This window comes from Varanus komodoensis, unplaced genomic scaffold (assembly GCF_004798865.1).
Source record: "Varanus komodoensis strain SLA01 unplaced genomic scaffold, ASM479886v1 scaffold17, whole genome shotgun sequence".
In the NCBI taxonomy this organism is placed as follows: Eukaryota; Metazoa; Chordata; class Lepidosauria; order Squamata; family Varanidae; genus Varanus; species Varanus komodoensis.
The window spans coordinates 8025193-8042295 of record NW_025335505.1 but is presented as its reverse complement, the minus strand read 5'-3'; the positions used below and the strand labels follow the sequence as shown (position 1 = coordinate 8042295).

At 39.5% G+C, this 17103-nt stretch overlaps 1 protein-coding gene across 2 annotated transcripts in view; it reads right to left on the bottom strand.

Annotated features, from left to right (window-relative positions):
• Positions 1 to 17103, bottom strand: part of CDH20 (cadherin 20) — a 61885-nt gene that overhangs the window by 7385 nt on the left and 37397 nt on the right. For both annotated transcript variants that reach the window (XM_044426412.1, XM_044426413.1), the window contains 3 exons: positions 10262 to 10398; positions 4424 to 4545; positions 1201 to 1318 (listed from right to left, as the gene is read on the bottom strand). In XM_044426412.1, coding sequence (XP_044282347.1) covers positions 1201 to 1318; positions 4424 to 4545; positions 10262 to 10398 — 377 coding nt within the window. The remainder of the gene's footprint in view (positions 1 to 1200; positions 1319 to 4423; positions 4546 to 10261; positions 10399 to 17103) is intronic.

The window sequence follows — 17103 nt, the reverse complement described above, 5'->3', positions numbered from 1 at the left end:
TGAGTGGGTTCCATCCTGGTAAATGGTGTATTTGAATGAATGCCTGCTGTGAGAAGGCATGGGCAAAGTTTCCATTTCTCATTTTCCAGTACTAAGATTGGTTCAACTAAACTTTGGTGAATTTTTCCAGCCTGAAGTTCAATTCATTTGGAAGGGTGAGAACTAAAAAAAAAGTTTTTAAAAAGTTTGCATGGTCATAGGTACTTTTGATTTCCTAATGCATACTTTTATGTACTCATTTTACCTATCTCCCCCATTTTTTGAAAGCAAACTTCCTAGGTTAATGTATTTTTAAATATTATTTCTCCTGATCTTCACAGTTTTGCATGCAGATTTTTGGTTACTGAACTCCATTGTAAAATTATGAAACAAATGCAGATTTTGAAGAATAACTGAATTTTGGTTTGCCTCGTGGTTTGAAAATGTGAAATCCCTCATCTCTGACTCAAAGGAGCTTATATTCAGGAACATCATTGGCTTGAACCTGATGCATAATATCTGCCTTATATCTCAAACTGTCCAGTTCTCTTACATTCTGGTTGTCATTCCATGAGGGAGTATGCGTCTCTCCACACATATCTGGGCAACTTATGACCAATTTATCTGTGGCTCCAATTTTCTCCCAACTTTGCTTTTCCATTTTAGAAAAACAGCTCGTATATCTATGCCAAATGTGTTCATATATGAGGTCACTTACATTTTAAAGGTAAACAGCAATACGTTTAACAAGAATGCTTTAATTGAGACCAAACATCTGAAATATCAAGGAAACAATATTTTCTGTGTGGCAGGAGTGTGGGGAAAAGCTTGGGATACAAAAAGAACAAAATAACATTCCTCTTATTGTTCCCACCATCCAATTCCATTTTTAAACCTGACCTTTCAGTCATTTTGGGCAGAATCCCACTCACAGAAGGCGCCCACAGCATGACAGCAAGGTTTCGATTTGTACAACACTGGCATATTTCCTCAAAATAAAAGAACCTGTCACTGGGAAGCATGCATACAGGGGCAAAATCTGTATAAATGTTCAAAGTGTAAAATAATATGTCATTTTATTGCTGCCTTTAAGGAACAGGTGTCACTTGGCATTATTTGTCACGACAGCCTTCTGACGTACTGTTAAGCCACAGCCTCTTAAGTCCAACTCATTTCAGAAGACCGTGGTTAGCAAAACAAAGGGTTGTCCACTCCAATTACCTTGATTGTCCCTTAGAGTAAAATTGGGGTTGTTAGCTGCCTCAGGAGCCAAGCTATAGTAGAAGTGCTGTCCCTCTGGTGGGTCATCCTGGTCTACCGCACTTACTGTCTGAATCAGCTGCAGGATGGGAGAGTAAAACAAAGAGACTTCCACTGGAGGGAGAAAACAGCTTTTAAGAATCACACCGAAAACACACCAGGCCTAGCAGTTGAGCAGCAGCATCTTTCAGAAGGTGTTGGGAGAACCGTGAAGGCACTCAAGTGGCTTCAATGCTAATCAATGCTAAGTTGAACAAATTGCGCGCATTTAACGTGGCCAAAACATGAGAAGGACGGATTTAATGAAGGACGACTTTAGAGGGCCCTTGCCTCTTGAGGGCCCATGCTCAGTCCTTGGCATCTCTAGCTGAAAAGAAATGCAGGTAGCATGGGCAAGAAAGAATTTTGTCTGAAATATTGGGGAGATGCAGCCAGCTTATTTATTCACCAGATTTAGAAGGTGTTCTATGTTTAATAAGATTCCTGAACAGTAAGCAATAAAAAGAATGGGGGGAAATCCAAATATAGAATTAAAGTATTAAAAATCAAGCAATTGCCATGGCTGATTGGTCAAGGTAAGCTTCTTCAAATAAAGCAAAAACTGTACCTGTCAAAGTAGATAATGCAAGGCCAAACAAACCAGTGACCTGGCTGGCTCGGCATAACACAACTGAATGGGTTCAGTCCAGACATAGTTAGAGTAGACCCATTGACATCAACGAGATCAGTTAGTTATAACTGAAGTTCCATTGATTAAAATGGGTCTGCTCTGACTAAGTCTTGATCCAACTAAAGTTCAAGATTGGATTTGAATGTCTTATTTCAGGCCTTGAATATAAATACCTGCTGTCTTGCTTTCTTTCTCAATAAGAAGCTGCTACAACCCAACAGATAGGGTACACTTAATTTTACTCTACTGTACTGTATTCTGTCAATGTATTTGATTGCATTATATTGTTGTTATTATTGCTGTTTCTTTTAATGTAAGTCACTTCAAAAAAAATTGGTCTGAAAAGTGAGGTATAAGAAACTTCAGCAAAAATCAAATCAAAACAATCAATCAATCAATGATTATAGATTCATACTGGAGGATGCACTTGGTTTAAAAGAGGAGTACTGCCAAAATTGTTTAAATAGATTTTAAGTCTTTTCTAGAAAGGAATTATGAACAATTTCTATTTAAAGTGGAGGTTTGTAAATTCAAAGACCTGGACATTCAAAAAGTTAAGAGGAAGAAAAAAGTCACCTTGTAGAGACTTTCCTCTTTTATTTATTGCCTTATGGTTAAAACTTTCCTAAAATGGCAGAGTCTATGGTCAGATTTATCTTTAACTACATTCTGAACAATTTTTTAAAAATATCTTTTAAAATATGTGGTTCAATATTATCATGGAGAGTATCAGGCAAAGGTTAAAAGATGTGACATCTTATAGATGCAGCTGTGAATGAGATATGCAGAACTGCATTAGGTAGTGAGGAATAACTCAAAATGAAATCAATCACATATATTAGTTAAATTTCTTTGGACTATCTGGTCCAGTAATTTAGAAGGCTGTTAAATCAATTTCAGAATCATACCCTTTTCGCATGCCAATGTCTGCACAGCATTCCTGGAAGGAAAAAGGGCATCATATTTCAGCCCTGAAACCCTTATCCTAACTGTCTCCACTTGGAGATAAGGGAAAGCCTTGCATTTTTCTGTCAAAATCAAGGTGGAAAACCACTATGCTCAATCAATGCAATGATTCTAATCTGCTACTTCTGTCGTGCCGTGAATTCAGCAGATGGGGGAAAACAATTTTATTTACCTTTTGTTTTCATCTTGACACCTTTGAATAATTATTGTTGCAAGCAGACCTTTCATGTAAACCATAAAGGTTTCCACTGCATTTGTACCAAAGCAGTGCATGGAGGATTAGGGATTGACACAAGATGTGGTGTGAACATTGGAGAAGCAGGCACATCCTTCAGCAAACACCCCACCTTCAAGTTCTCACGAGCAGGATCAGGGTGACCTGCTCTCAGCCTGCTGAGAACAGAGCTGTCTTTTCCTTGATCCTGCAAACCACAAGACTCCAACTCACCATGTCCGTGGGAAAGTGAGGCTGTGTGCTATTCCTCCCAAAGAGAGGGTCTGCCCAAATTTTGTTACTCTGTGAAACTCAGGATCACAGTGAATGCCTTATCACAGGTTGGATATGTTGTCCATCTGCTCTGAATGATGGGAGAGTTACAAGGTCCTAGTCATAGAGGCTGACCCATTACGTGCCACCTGCTATTTTTAAGTTGAGATGTTAAGGACTGAAACAAGACTTTGTGGACACCGTTTAGTTGCGGCAGCCAAAGAGGAATGTGTAGTCACATTCTTTAGTGCCTTTGAGTGCTCTGCATGCACTACCTGCCGCTTCCTCAGAAGCTGAACCCTTTTCAAGAGGGACACTGGGGCTACTGATGCATCTCTAGTTAACACTGCCTGGCTCTTGTGTCCCTGTGGTTGATTTAGGGCAGTGCAAACAGTTTTAATGCTCTACTGAGAAGATTTGATAGAGATATCAGGGAAGCAACGAGGGCTTCAGGGGTGCTGTCTGAAGCTGTACAAGGTTGATTTTCTTCTGGAGTAAGGGGGATGCTCTGCTAGCTGCACTGAGACTGGAAGCATGACAAAGGAATGGGTTTGCAGATATCATGAGAACAGTTTTAATGTGACACACAAATGAATGGGAGATAGAAAATAAAGCAAATTTGGTAGGCCTTCTCTTGGAGTTCAGTTACAGTACTGGAGAGATAAAAATGGTTGAAAATTGTTAATAGCAACTGAGGTTGAGGGGGGTGGGAGGCCCTGTCAGAACCATTACTTCAGGATTGTTCATCTTCCTGGACCCTAAACTGGCAACACCAGCGCAGCATGCAGTGGAATTCACAAACAGAATTCTGTCTTGGTTAAACGTAGCACTGGGCATTTTCACTGCCATGGTGGGGTTTGCACCAATCTGCTCTGGTATGTATGATTGGCCACCTGTTCATTCACCCACCATGACTCCATAATCCATTCCCTGAGCCCCTACAATGCAGCTGCGACTGAAATGTCCTTTGAAGCAGTGTACAAGTGTTCTCAAGGATCACTGTCTAATCCTTCTGTTAGGTCACCATCTTTGTACAGATAGAATTTTTCTTAGATTCTCACCTGTCCAGCTTTTGCATTTTCACATACAAAAGCCTCATAGAATCTGGAAAATTCTGGAGCATTGTCATTCACATCCAGGACTCTTATTGTAACTGAAACACGGCCAACTTGTGAAGGGTTGTCTGGAAAAAGGAAAAACAAATTAAAATTAGAGCGGTTTACTCCTGGCATAAATTAATTTTGGGATTGTGAATTATGTTAGAGTTTTCTTGTGGAGAATACACTGTCCAGGAAGAGCAGGTGGGCAACCAACCTGTTACCGCATACATGTTGAGCTCTAGAGGTTCTGATTTAATTACTTGTGTGTCATGGAAAACTTGCCAGCATTTTTGATAACAAAAAAAAATTGCACTTACTTATGGAAGTTTGAATCTGGACAGCTGAATATCAATATAATTGTGTTACTTGGATTGATAAAATGATTGTACTTGGCATCACAGTGACTTGGCTGTATTGCATTCAGGAATATGTGAGAAATTCATTCCAGCGCATTTACAACAAGCATTATTGCCGTTATTTATTTAATTAATAGTAAGAAGCAACAGCAGCAGCAACTGCTCCTTCTTTCTGGCTAGTTAACAATTCAAAGAATACAGTAACATACATAGTAAAATGCAAATGTAATTAAAACATCATGTAATTTCACTACAAGCTAAAAAAATGGATTTAAACAGTTTTGAAAGTAAACAACTCAATATAACTAGACTCGCTAGCAAAAGCTGGTGTAAGTGCCCCACTGAAAAGCATTCAATGCTTCTGCATGGAGGGTAGTCTTAACTGGGTGCCTAAACAATAACAAAGTTGGCACCAGGAGGACTTCAGTAAGATCATTCTATAATTCGGGCCCTGCCACTGGGAAGACCCGTTCCCTTGCTGCTGCCACATGAACCCCTGTCAGAGGTGCTGCTGGAAGGATGTCTTCAGATGTTGAGCATGCTGTCCTGGTAGACTGAGGTCAGACAAGGTGCTCCAACATGTCCCATGGTCCCAAACTATGGCAGCCTTTATAGGTTAAGCCAGCACCCTGTATTGGACTTGGAAACATACAGGTAGCCAATGCAAGCAGGCCAGATTTGGTGTCACATGTTTGATCCTGACCATTGGTTTGGGTGCTCCATTCTGCACAAGCTAGACCGCTTGAACAGTCTTCAAGGGCAACACCATGCAGAGGGCATGGCAGTAATCTAATCTGGAGATTAACAGGTCATAGATTAGTGAAACCAAGCTATGTCAGTCCAAAGAGGGGCGTACACTGGGCCACCAGTGGGAATTGGAAGAAGGCACTGTGTGCCGCTGAGGCCATCTGAGCCTCAAGTTGCAAGAACAGCTTGAGGAAGATGCTCAGGATAAAGACCTTTTCTTCAAGGATAGTGCAACTCCATCTAGAACACCTTCCATCCCTTCAGAACCACCCACTAGCCTGATCTTAGTCTTGTCTGGATTGAGCTTCAGTTTTCTAGCCCTCATGCAGTCCATTGTCACAGCCAAACACTGATTGAGCACACCCAAAGCCTCGAGAAATAGAGCTGGGCGTCCTCAGTATACTGATGCCAATGGACTCAAAAAATCTTGATGATCCCACTCATTAGTTTCATGTAGATGTTGAATAGCATGAGGAGCAAGATCCATCTGTGAGGACCCCCATGCTGGAGAATCCATGGGGCTAAGCAATATTCCCCAAGCATCACCTTTTGGAGCCAGACATCTAAGTAGGAGTGAAACCACTGTGATTACCACCCCCCATCCCAACCTATGGAGCTGCCCCAGAAGGAAACCATAGTCAATGGTATCAAGAGCCACTGAGATCCAGAAATATGAACTGGGTCACACTCATCCATCTCTCTCCTGATGTAGGTAGAAGACTACCAAAGCTGTTTTTTGTGCTAAAACCTGACCAGAACCTTGACTAAGCTGGATCTGGACAATCAGTGTCACTCAAGTGTGTCTGGAGCTGGTTGTCCAGCACCTGCTTAAGGACCTTGCCAGGAAAGGACCATTTGCCATCAGCCTAAAGTTGCTAAGATTCCCAGGTCCACAGAGGGCCTCTCGAGGCCAATTTCAGGTGGCATGGAAGCACTCCCTCTTGTAAAGAGGCATTGATCACTTCCCTGGTCAAACATCTTCCCTTCTTGAGAAGTTACCCAATTCATACCTCCTGGACCTGATGTTGGATTCAAACACAATCTGGGCTCAAAATGAGTATAGTTCTGAACTTCTGCTGCACACACCAATATATTTCAAGTATGCATATATTTCAAACATTCACTAACCCTATTTAATCTAAGGAAGAAATGTATACATTTTTAAAAAGCATGCAACTGATATATGCATTTGTAAAAATAGGCATGAAAATACATACCATTTTTGTATGTGAAGATAAAACACAAGGCTTTCAGTCTGGCACAGACAGAGTTAAAACAAGACTTGAAATGGACATCAGAGAATCCTCGGGAGCTTACTTTTTAAGATTCAAACTGTATTTCCAGATCAAATAGTTTAGAAAATGGATACTAATTCTAAAGGACTGTAATGTGGCTTGAGCTAGCTGGTGCCCCAGTGATCACATATGGGCCTGTGGGGTTACAGTGGGGACTGCATGCAGGTGCCCCTCGTGTAATAAGCATCCACTGTGATTTGCCCAAACATGGACCTTTGCAATTGTGCATGTCTCAGTGGCCATTTATGGGAGTACATTCCATATGGAGTGCACCGCCACACGATCTCTGTTGGGTCGCTAGCGCATCACTGGCTTACTGAACTTCCACAACTGGTCAGAAAGGAGTCACAGACTGCCTGAACGAAGCCATGCATGCTTCACGTTCAGATTCCAAATGATTTCAGCACAAAATTCGCTTCATAATGTATCACCATGCCAAATTTTCTTCTCATACTGTGATGATATCACTTATGCTGCATTTAACTAAACATTATTGGAAATGCATAAATAGCTCCACATTTTGCAAGTGTTAACTCTATGTTGCCCTGGGGGTCCTATGTGGACCAAAAGACAACTCAAATTTACACACACACACACACACACACAGAGTAGTCATAGGGATGCTGTTTTTTATGGTAACCCTACATCTGTGCTGTAGAACAGTAGCTTCTCCATGCCCACTTCTCCCACTCTTGCCTATAATTTCTAATGAAACGCACTGGGTTGGCTTGCAGGTCATGGCAAGCAACACTGTATTGTTTCTGCAGTATGCGGCTTTTTGCCTCAACCTACCAGTCAGATGGCTGCCTGGTTCCCATGGTAACATGGTTTCCACATGCCCTGCTCTGTCCTCCCACTCTCAGCATTCATCCCAGCAGCCCCCACGAACAAAATCTTCTTCTGTGCTGCATTATTCCCTATGGACCTCAGCTGCCTCTCCTTGATTTGTCCGCTGAGGTTTTGAGGTATAGCTCCCACTTTCCCCTGGGTATTTTCTGAGCATGCCTGCATCTCTGTAACACTTTCTAGCCAATCCATGCCCACAAGGTTTTTTTTAATTGAACAGTTTTGCTTCAACCCACCTTCTCCTTCCATACATTCACCCACTTGTACCAAATGTACAATACTGAAATGCCATGGCTGGATACTGATGACACAATAGCCCAACAAAAATAAGCATTCATCTGCCTTCTCATGACATAAGAACTGAGCCACTTCGTGATGTGATACCATTATGTTGTGAGTGGGAATGGAGAAACTCACAGCATAATGCTATCATGTCATATAATTGCTAGGTTAGCGTGGGTTGTTGTTGTAGCATGGAATGCTGTTGAAGCATGAATCATCACACTGTTTGAACTCAGCTATGCTAACAAACCATGGTTTATTAAACATGAATAACCCACACTTCACAGCTCAACCACAAATCATGGGCTCATGGCGGGTAAACTATGGCTTGTTGTGCTGCTTGGTTACAATAAGCTGGGTTTCAATAAATCACAGTTCAATAACAACTCACACAAAATCCCTGAGCATGGGTTATCATATTGTTTGAAACCACTCAGTGAGTTTCAGTAGATGTTACTGGAAACGGGATAAGAACTTGCCTCGAAGTATGGATTTTTATGCCTTTTATCTGATTTGCTGTAATATCCAGTTCCATTGAAATAATTTCATAAATGGAATCTTAGTATGCATGGGAGCTGAAGGGTTCTCAAGTAAATGCTACAGTAATCGTAAAGCTACTGTAAACCAAAACTAAGTTTTTATACATATCTGAGACCCTGGAAAGCAGCCTTTTCTGCCCTATATAAGGTTTATTACAAAATTATTTCTACAGGCCTGTAAGAAAAAGTAAAAAAGCGGCGGGGTGAAATCAAGCAGATGGTAATGACAGATACTCACAAGTGGCTCAAGGAGGGTTTGAACCAGTGACCTAGAAGTGAAAGGCCCTGAGCTCATTAGCAATTCCCTGAGCTATCCAATCCTTACTGATAATGCGGGTTTTAACTCTGATAAGCTCTGCAATATTCAGAGCATCTGCTTTTGCTACTAATAGTTCTTGGAGAGAGAGAGAGCGAGAGAGAGCGAGAGAGAGCGTGTTCTAATCTGAACTGCAGTTTGGAAAAAAAAGAGAGAAGAGAAGAGAAGAGAAGAGAAGAGAAGAGAAGAGAAGAGAAGAGAAGAGAAGAGAAGAGACAGTAATTCTCTTGAATGCTAATAATGTGAGTAAACAGAATGTCACAATTCATTTGAAGAACCTCCCCCAGGAGTAGAAAAATTAAATGCTAGTTTCATTCCCTCAATCAGACACAAAATGTGGTTTCTGGTTTCCACTGCAATGCATAGCAATATGCATATCATATGGCAGAAACAGACTTTGCCCTAGCTCCTACTTAATTCCAGTTAATAAATGATTTGAGAGTGGCTTGTAGGATACAGACATTTCATCATGATTAAATATCAGCTCTAGGTTTCTTCTCTAGTGTATCCCATAACTGTGGTTTAGACAGGAGGGCTGAATTTTCCTGAAAGGAAAAGGGCAGGGAGATGGTACCCAAAATCTATAGCCACACCTGCTCTTAACTTAACTCTTATAATGGGTTAACTACTCTTAACCCATTATAAATAATCAAGGGAAGAGATACAGAATAAATAAATTCTGATCAAACTTTTCTTCATTTTGTATTATCTATATAGGTGGAAATATTTGTTATACCTCTGAAATTTTAAGAATCTATTACCTGTATAATTTGTAATATAGGAATAAGGAATATATTTAGCATATTATAGTAAATATATAACAGGTAGGGGTGTTTAGAATATATTGTAATATAATTGAGGTTGGGTATAGGGAATGGAAAGAGAATTCTTCAATTCTTATTTTAATACAAACTGACCTAAATTTGCACTTTCGAAACATTATGTGAACAAAAACTTAGTTGTTCTTTGAAATTTATATTTCTCCAAATTTTGTAATGGAATCCTCCAATTAAACTTAATATGCACAAAAATCTGGATGCTGTGGAAAATAATCAGAAATGCATTGCTAGATAATTGCTTACAAAACATGTGTGGATTAGGTAAACCCACATACAAAATGCATACAAGGACAAAAATGCCTATGAATTTCCCCAGAAACCTATTTTTTCACCCAAAATTGAGTATGAAGTTTGAAGGGAACTGAAGTTCAGAAAAATTGACAGATCAATCAGGAATATGCCTGCATGGTGATGAAAAATCCCTTCAATTTCTATGTTAAAAATCAGTAAAATGTAATTAAAAAGAGGATGTGGGAATAGGCAGCATTAAAACTCCACAGGCCTATGCAGCTGAACAAATCCACCAGCAGTGACCACACTATCCTTTTCGATTTTATCCATATTTTTTGTCTGCCTTACTCAGCTCTATGGCCAGGATGGTGATATTGTGCCATGAAATGTCTTCCCGATCCAGAGGTCTTGCAGTCATTAGAGCACCAGTAGTAATGTCAACATAAAAGAAGCGCCCAGGATCACTGCTTCGGTCAATGGAATATCTGTAAAAATACAAATTTGGAAGGCATTAGCACATAGTGTCAAGCTGTAAAACATTTGAATTCAGATCATCATCATCATCGTCTTAATTATCTGGTTTTGTTCCACCTTAGATACTAAGGTGGTTGAAAATGTGGTTTGATAAGCAGTTCAGCCACTTTAATCCTGAAAAAGTCTTTTAACATTGACTAGTGTAACAAGAATAAAAGAAGACAATTTGAATTAATTTCAAGTGTTATTCTTTTGTCCCTCCTGGCAAAAGCATAATGCTGTGTTGCACTTATTCTTGGAATTTTGTGTATAGTACTGACTACTCCAATATTCTATGATTCTATGAAACAAAACAAACTGGTGCTCTCCAGATGTTTTTGACATTCCTAACTATCAGCCATACTGGCTGGTCCTGATGGGAAGTGAAGTTCCAAACATCTGGAAGGCACCAGATTTGGAAGGTGGAATTCCACCCTTGTGTTCTGGGCTTCTGCTACTTTGATCATACTGGAAACTAACTGTTGGACTTGATAGTCCTTGGAATTATGGAAGACTACTGTTTTCTGGTTTTCAATTTCATTGAGATGAAAAAAGACTCTAGGCAAGGACAATATGTTTGTGAATACTTGCAAACCTATTGCTTTTTGGAGTTCTTACATACTGCAGTGTAGCTCAAGGTCACAATATGATCTAGCCAGAACTTTCTGGTTGGAAAATCAACCTTATTCCATTTACCATTTGTAATGCAAGGGCACAATCAGATAAGTTAGTAATTTTCAGATTTTATTCATTTGTAAAGGCATGCATATACTTTCTCCCATTGGATCTGAGTGGGACAGAAAACTGCATAAAAACTGCATTAGCTGAACTGCGTCCAAAATCTCCTGAAATTCTTTTGAAATCCATAGCTTAATTAGCTGGCCTACTTTGTTTTCATATTTAAAAAGTGGTTGATGCCAAGTCAGAAGAAATTCAGTCCTAGAAGCCACCTCTTCAGTCTTTTCATGCCTTCTCTAGAAGTTTCTTTCAAAATATATTCTTTTGTTGGTCTGTCTGTCTAGGACAGGAGGAGAGAAGGGTCCTTTCTCATGTCTCAAAAGCCACTTATTTTGAACAAGACAAGGTGTGTGCATGCGTTTAGCATTAAAAATTTAGCTTCAGTTCCATTTGATTGCAACTGAAATATTTTAGATTTGGCTTCAATTCCAGATCACTGAAAAACAAGTTCCCTGAATGAATGAGTTTTGAAACTTGGATTCTGGCTCAGTCTGACTCCTTAATTACATGGCATCTTTTTGCAGGAGCATTCCAAGCAAGAGAAACATTGCTGCCAGCAAAGTACCTCATTTACTCTGTACATCGGAAGCTGTCATATAAAAGATAATTGTATCCCCTCTAGGCCTGATGCTATTTAGTTCAATTCATCCAGGGCTGGATAGCTTTAACTATCGGTAGTTAAAATAGGTTCATATTGTTAATAGGCTGGAGCATACAAGATCCAAGGGCTGCATCTTTTCAGAAGGTCTTTGTGGCAGCATGCAATTAGGAATTAACATGCCCCCATCAAGCCTTCAAAATGACCCCACTGACGTAGCTGGAAAACTCCCAATGATCTTAATGTCTTGGGGTCAGGGAGTGACTAGTACCATGACACATGTCCTTATTTATGAAAGTAGACAACTGTTTATTTGAGCCAAATGATATTATGTCCAATACCAATATTTACAGTAATCCCAGGGCAAAGCTTTAAATCCATCAAATGTTGCCGACTTTGGCAAAGATGTTGTATAACATAGGGCTACAAGAGTGAAGACAAATTGATTGGCCCAGCATTCTGCCCAAGAACTCATAGCGGCATTAAAATAGCTTAAATCTCGAAAGCTCAGTTTAGCAAGGATCTGCATTAAAGTGCAACTAAATTTGTACTGTTTATTATATCCAGAGGCCTTTGGTTTGGTCCAATGTGTCTCCTGACCTATGATGTTCTTGTAGCATCAGAATTACAATATGATTTATGCACAGGTCTAACACATTTTGGGACCAGGCCATGTTAGATCATGCCCCTATCATGAAAGGACAATTCCCTAGGGAGTACGCGCATTTGCAACTTCTCGGGCTCTGCTGTTCACATATCAGCTGGTTTCAGACAACATGATAACCCACACTCAAGGCTGTTAAAATGCAGTTAAAGGAGTTCTACCATTTGAGGATTAGTATGAACACATATGAAAAGTTTTCTAGGTATCTGAAAATGCACTATACAAAGTGCTAAACATATGAGCTGAGAACCTCTTGTTTCCATCTAAGCTCTATTATGAACTCAGTAGGTAGCTTAAAGGATACTACCAAATTTGCCTCTAGTTGGTTAAGACAGCCAGTGTGGCCAATGGCCAAGAAGTATGGGAAGTATAAGGATAGTACCAGGTTGCCTTCCTCTGGGTTATTTGCTGGCTACTGTTAGTGTTGCTGTTTATTTATAAGACTGACACCTGTCCCAGATTTTAATAGAAATATGAAGGACAAAGTTGGTCTGATTTTGGCCCAGTATTCCAGAATGTCCAATGAGCCTTCTTTAATTTAAAGTTAGTTTAACATATTTAACCCTGGGCCCAGTGACTACTCCGAAGTTTGTGAAGTACACAAACCATATACAGGGACAGAAGGCTGAGATTTCCACTATGAACCAAAGACTAACTAGTGATAGAAATAGATATTTATTTAGTTATTTATATTTACATGTAAATTTCACTGACAGTCAATGTAGTATGGTGGTTACAATGCGGGTGCAGTGTGTTACAGGGGCTTCTAGTCCCTGGTTGACCATGAAGTGCACTGGGTGACTTTGGGCCAATCAAAGATTCTCAGCCCAACTTGCCTCACTGAATTGCTGTTGTGAGGATAAAATGGAGCTAGGTAAGCCACCTTGGGTCCTTCACAAGAGGAAAAAGGCCAGGAAATAAATGCAATGCAGTGTAATATAATAATAATACTTATATAGACTGATTTATAATCTCAGAGAGATTCGATATTGAACTGTTATGAAAAATTGGTAAGAACTACTTAGGAATTACACATGATTGTAAGGATGTCATGAAAAGGGCAAGGAGATGATTGTAAGAATAAGTTGGAAACCTGTTAGGATGATAGTGCAGTGAGAACTGATGGGCTTTCAGGTTAGGGAGAGAAGCAAATTGCTTTTGCATCCTGGTTTAAGCCTCCTTAATTTGAGCAAAAACATTCACTGTCCTTTTAATGCTTTGCTTTTAATACTGAGGCTCATACCTCGAAAAAACTGTTTGAAATCAATGGTGCTTAAGTTAGTCATGTTAAGGCACAAACCAGCTAGGGAATACTAGAAGATGTCTGCTCTGTAACATAATTACCCAAAGCCCCACTGATTTCAAATAGTCTTCTCTAAATATTACCATATCTGTATCCAGCTGTTATGTTGGGACTTAGAAGGAATGGAGTAAAACCAGTAAAAATCATGGGGTTCCTCATAAGAATGAATATATCTATGTATCATTTTTAATTAAATAACTTACAGGAATTCTCTGAACACACAGTCATAAATGAAGTTGGTATAATTAACCTTGCAATTTAACACAATCCTTCTTGATTAGGGAAAAGCACTAAAGAGTTAACCCAGCTTCATGGGCTTTCTTGTCAATAATGTCTGAGTTCTGAGGACTATGAAAGTCTCTGGTCAAGAGGGGAAGGAGATCCAAGCAGTAATATGGGAACCATAACGCTGGCTCATGTTGTGAAGCTGATATCAAATTTATTGGGAAAACCTGTGAGAAGGTTGAATAAGTGTTACATAAACAATTACTCAGGAGAATCACATGGCAAGGAAAACTCAAGGTACACAGCATTGTAAAACAGTTTGCAGGAAAAGGTAGCTGTATTTTGCATAAGAAATAAGGAGAACCCATTATCATTGTCTTCTGTCTCCCTTTTAAAACAAAGATGTTTCCTGGGGTGCTAAATTTATTAAGGAAATCCACACAGCAGCTTTGCAAGATTGTGAAATAATGATCTTTTTTTGCAAGGGCCTATTTTTTTTAAGTCTCCCCTGACAGTTTAAGGCTAACTTGTATCTGAAACTGAATATGGCCTTGTGATTAGTGGTGCAGCATTAATCACTGGTGTCATGTCATCCAGGTGGAGGCTTGTATTGCATCCTCTGTACATGTTTCTCTATTGTTAATAACTGATTCTCAACAGGAATTGAGTTCATTGAACTGTTTACATAATCTCCCTTAGTCATTCTAAATTAATCAAGCTTGCATTCAGCAATCAGCATCTCCCAACGTGGGCAAATCCAGATGTCAAAAAAGCTAGAAATAAGAGGATTTGAACTTTCAGTGGGCACTTTGGAAACACATTTGGCTTTCTAAAATTTCATTGACAAACATCTGACTGCCACTTCAGATCAAAACCGATCAGTAGAATCAAAAAGCATCTCATAGTGGAATTTTGATTGTTATTATAAGGCCCGATGTACACAGCCAAATAGCATCAGTTATAAATTAAGCTCCACCAAGGTTATACAGCTGTGCAAACACACTAATCTTGCAAAGATCTGTTAAGGCTAAGTAAGTTAATGAGACCATTGGTAACAATACAGTCTTAAGTAGCCAAGGTGGCCCATTTATACTTTTTAAGCCGCTCTAGGGCAATGCTTTTATTACAGGTGTGTGGAATATGTTTTTAAAAATTGCTATTAAATGTCCAGATTCCACCTGATACTCTATCAGGGTCTATATGATGGCAATGGGTGGGGCCATTCATTTTCTCCCTTTATTGCCAGATAGGATTCTTAAGATTTTATCATGTTATTCATATCTTAGTACTTATTCATTCTTTTTAATGCAAATATGTATATATGGTGTATTTTACCCTGTGATTTATTTTATGTTATATTGTCTTATTGTTAAACCGTCCCAAGACCATGGTAAGAAACGGTCCAGAAAAGTTTTAAATAAATATGTTACAAGGTGTGGTTACAGCAATATATTTTTACTATTACTGCTAAGCTCTTCTTTTTCTTTCTGAAACCACTTTACTTACTGTGTCTTTCTGCCACCACCATTCTATCTCTCAGACTGACTTCATAAACCATAATAATTCACACTCAGGGGCTGAGCATGGGTTGTTAACTAAACAAGGGCTAATGTGTTGTTTGAACTCAGCCAAGATAACAAATCATGGTACAAACTCACATTATCACAACTGATTCATAAACTATGGATTCTTCTGATGGGTTGCTCATGGTTAAAAGCCATGGCTTGTTAACAGAGGTGAGTACAGACAAACCATTTGTTTATTTATTTATTTAAAACATTTTTTATGCCGCCCCCATCACAACAAAGCCTCGGGGAGGCTCACCATAACCATAAACACCCCATAGTTCAGTGACAATCCACATTCAACCCTTCTCTCTTCTTCCTGTTTGTCCCAGGAGGCTGGTGAACTTCTTGCTTGCAGAGGACTTTTTGAAATTAGACTGAGGACTGTCCCTGCAGTCATAGGTCTACAAATCACCTATGTTAGCAGTATTAGGAGCAACCGCAATGCAACCAAGTTGTAAGCAAGCATTTGAGTGCTTCAGAGCTATGTTAATAAGCTTCTTATTCTTAGGGGCTTTAACATTATGCCATGCTAGCTTCATCTCAGCACATATGCAGAAGCACTGAGCTTCACCCCCTGACATCTTCAAGTTGGCTTGGAAAAGACCATGGTCTAAAACTCTGGAGATCAGCTACCAGTTAACTGTAGATGATACTGCACAGGATTAACCAATGGTCTCACACGGTACAAGGCAATGCAACTCCACACATTTCAACATTCAGCTTGAAAAGGAGTTCTGGAGAACTTGCGCATGACTTTGTGACAATTTGGTTGGTCTTAATAAAGGCTTTTCTCCTCTAATAATAATATAGTCATTACCTCAGAAGATACTAATGCTAACACATTTCTAACCATACAAATATGGTTGTACTTGTATGGTTAGCTTAAGTTTCTTAAACTTTAAGAAAAGTTTAGCTTATTTATGTGACGAGTGAGAAAGAAGTTAAGAGCCTGAAGGAGGTTGTTGGTACCCATATGTATATAGATAATTGGGCTTTTATGTTGGCTGTTTAAACACACACCAGGGAGATATTATATGAAGGAAATTTTGATTACATGAGAGTGCAAGCCAGTACATGTTTAGACAGAAAGATGTTTAAACTGGAAAAGCCATATATCTCCCAGCATACCCAGCCAGCCATGGAAATGTAGGGCTTTTCACTCTGAAAGAAGCATCCTAAATCACCCTTCCTCCAACATGGCGCCCTTTCAGTGTTTTTGACATCAGCCCTAGTCAGCATGGTTCATACTTCAGGATGATGAGATCTGTGCCTCCAAATACCTGGAGGGTGCCAGGTTGAGCGAGAATAATTTTCCCTCATCACTGGAACTGATTTGCAACCACCCCACTGACAAAAACTGTGACACCAGTGCTAAGTGGGTGGAAGATAATATCTGGATGCATTAGAGGTCCAGGTGTTCACTAAGGACAGGTGGACAAATACTTTAATTACAACAAACATGCCCAAAGACTCTACAATTCACTATCATTTGAGGATTATTTGGATTTGACATTCTGAAACTTTACTACTAGTCCAAAGAAAACGATCCTGGCAGGTAACATAGCAAATATGAGAATGGTG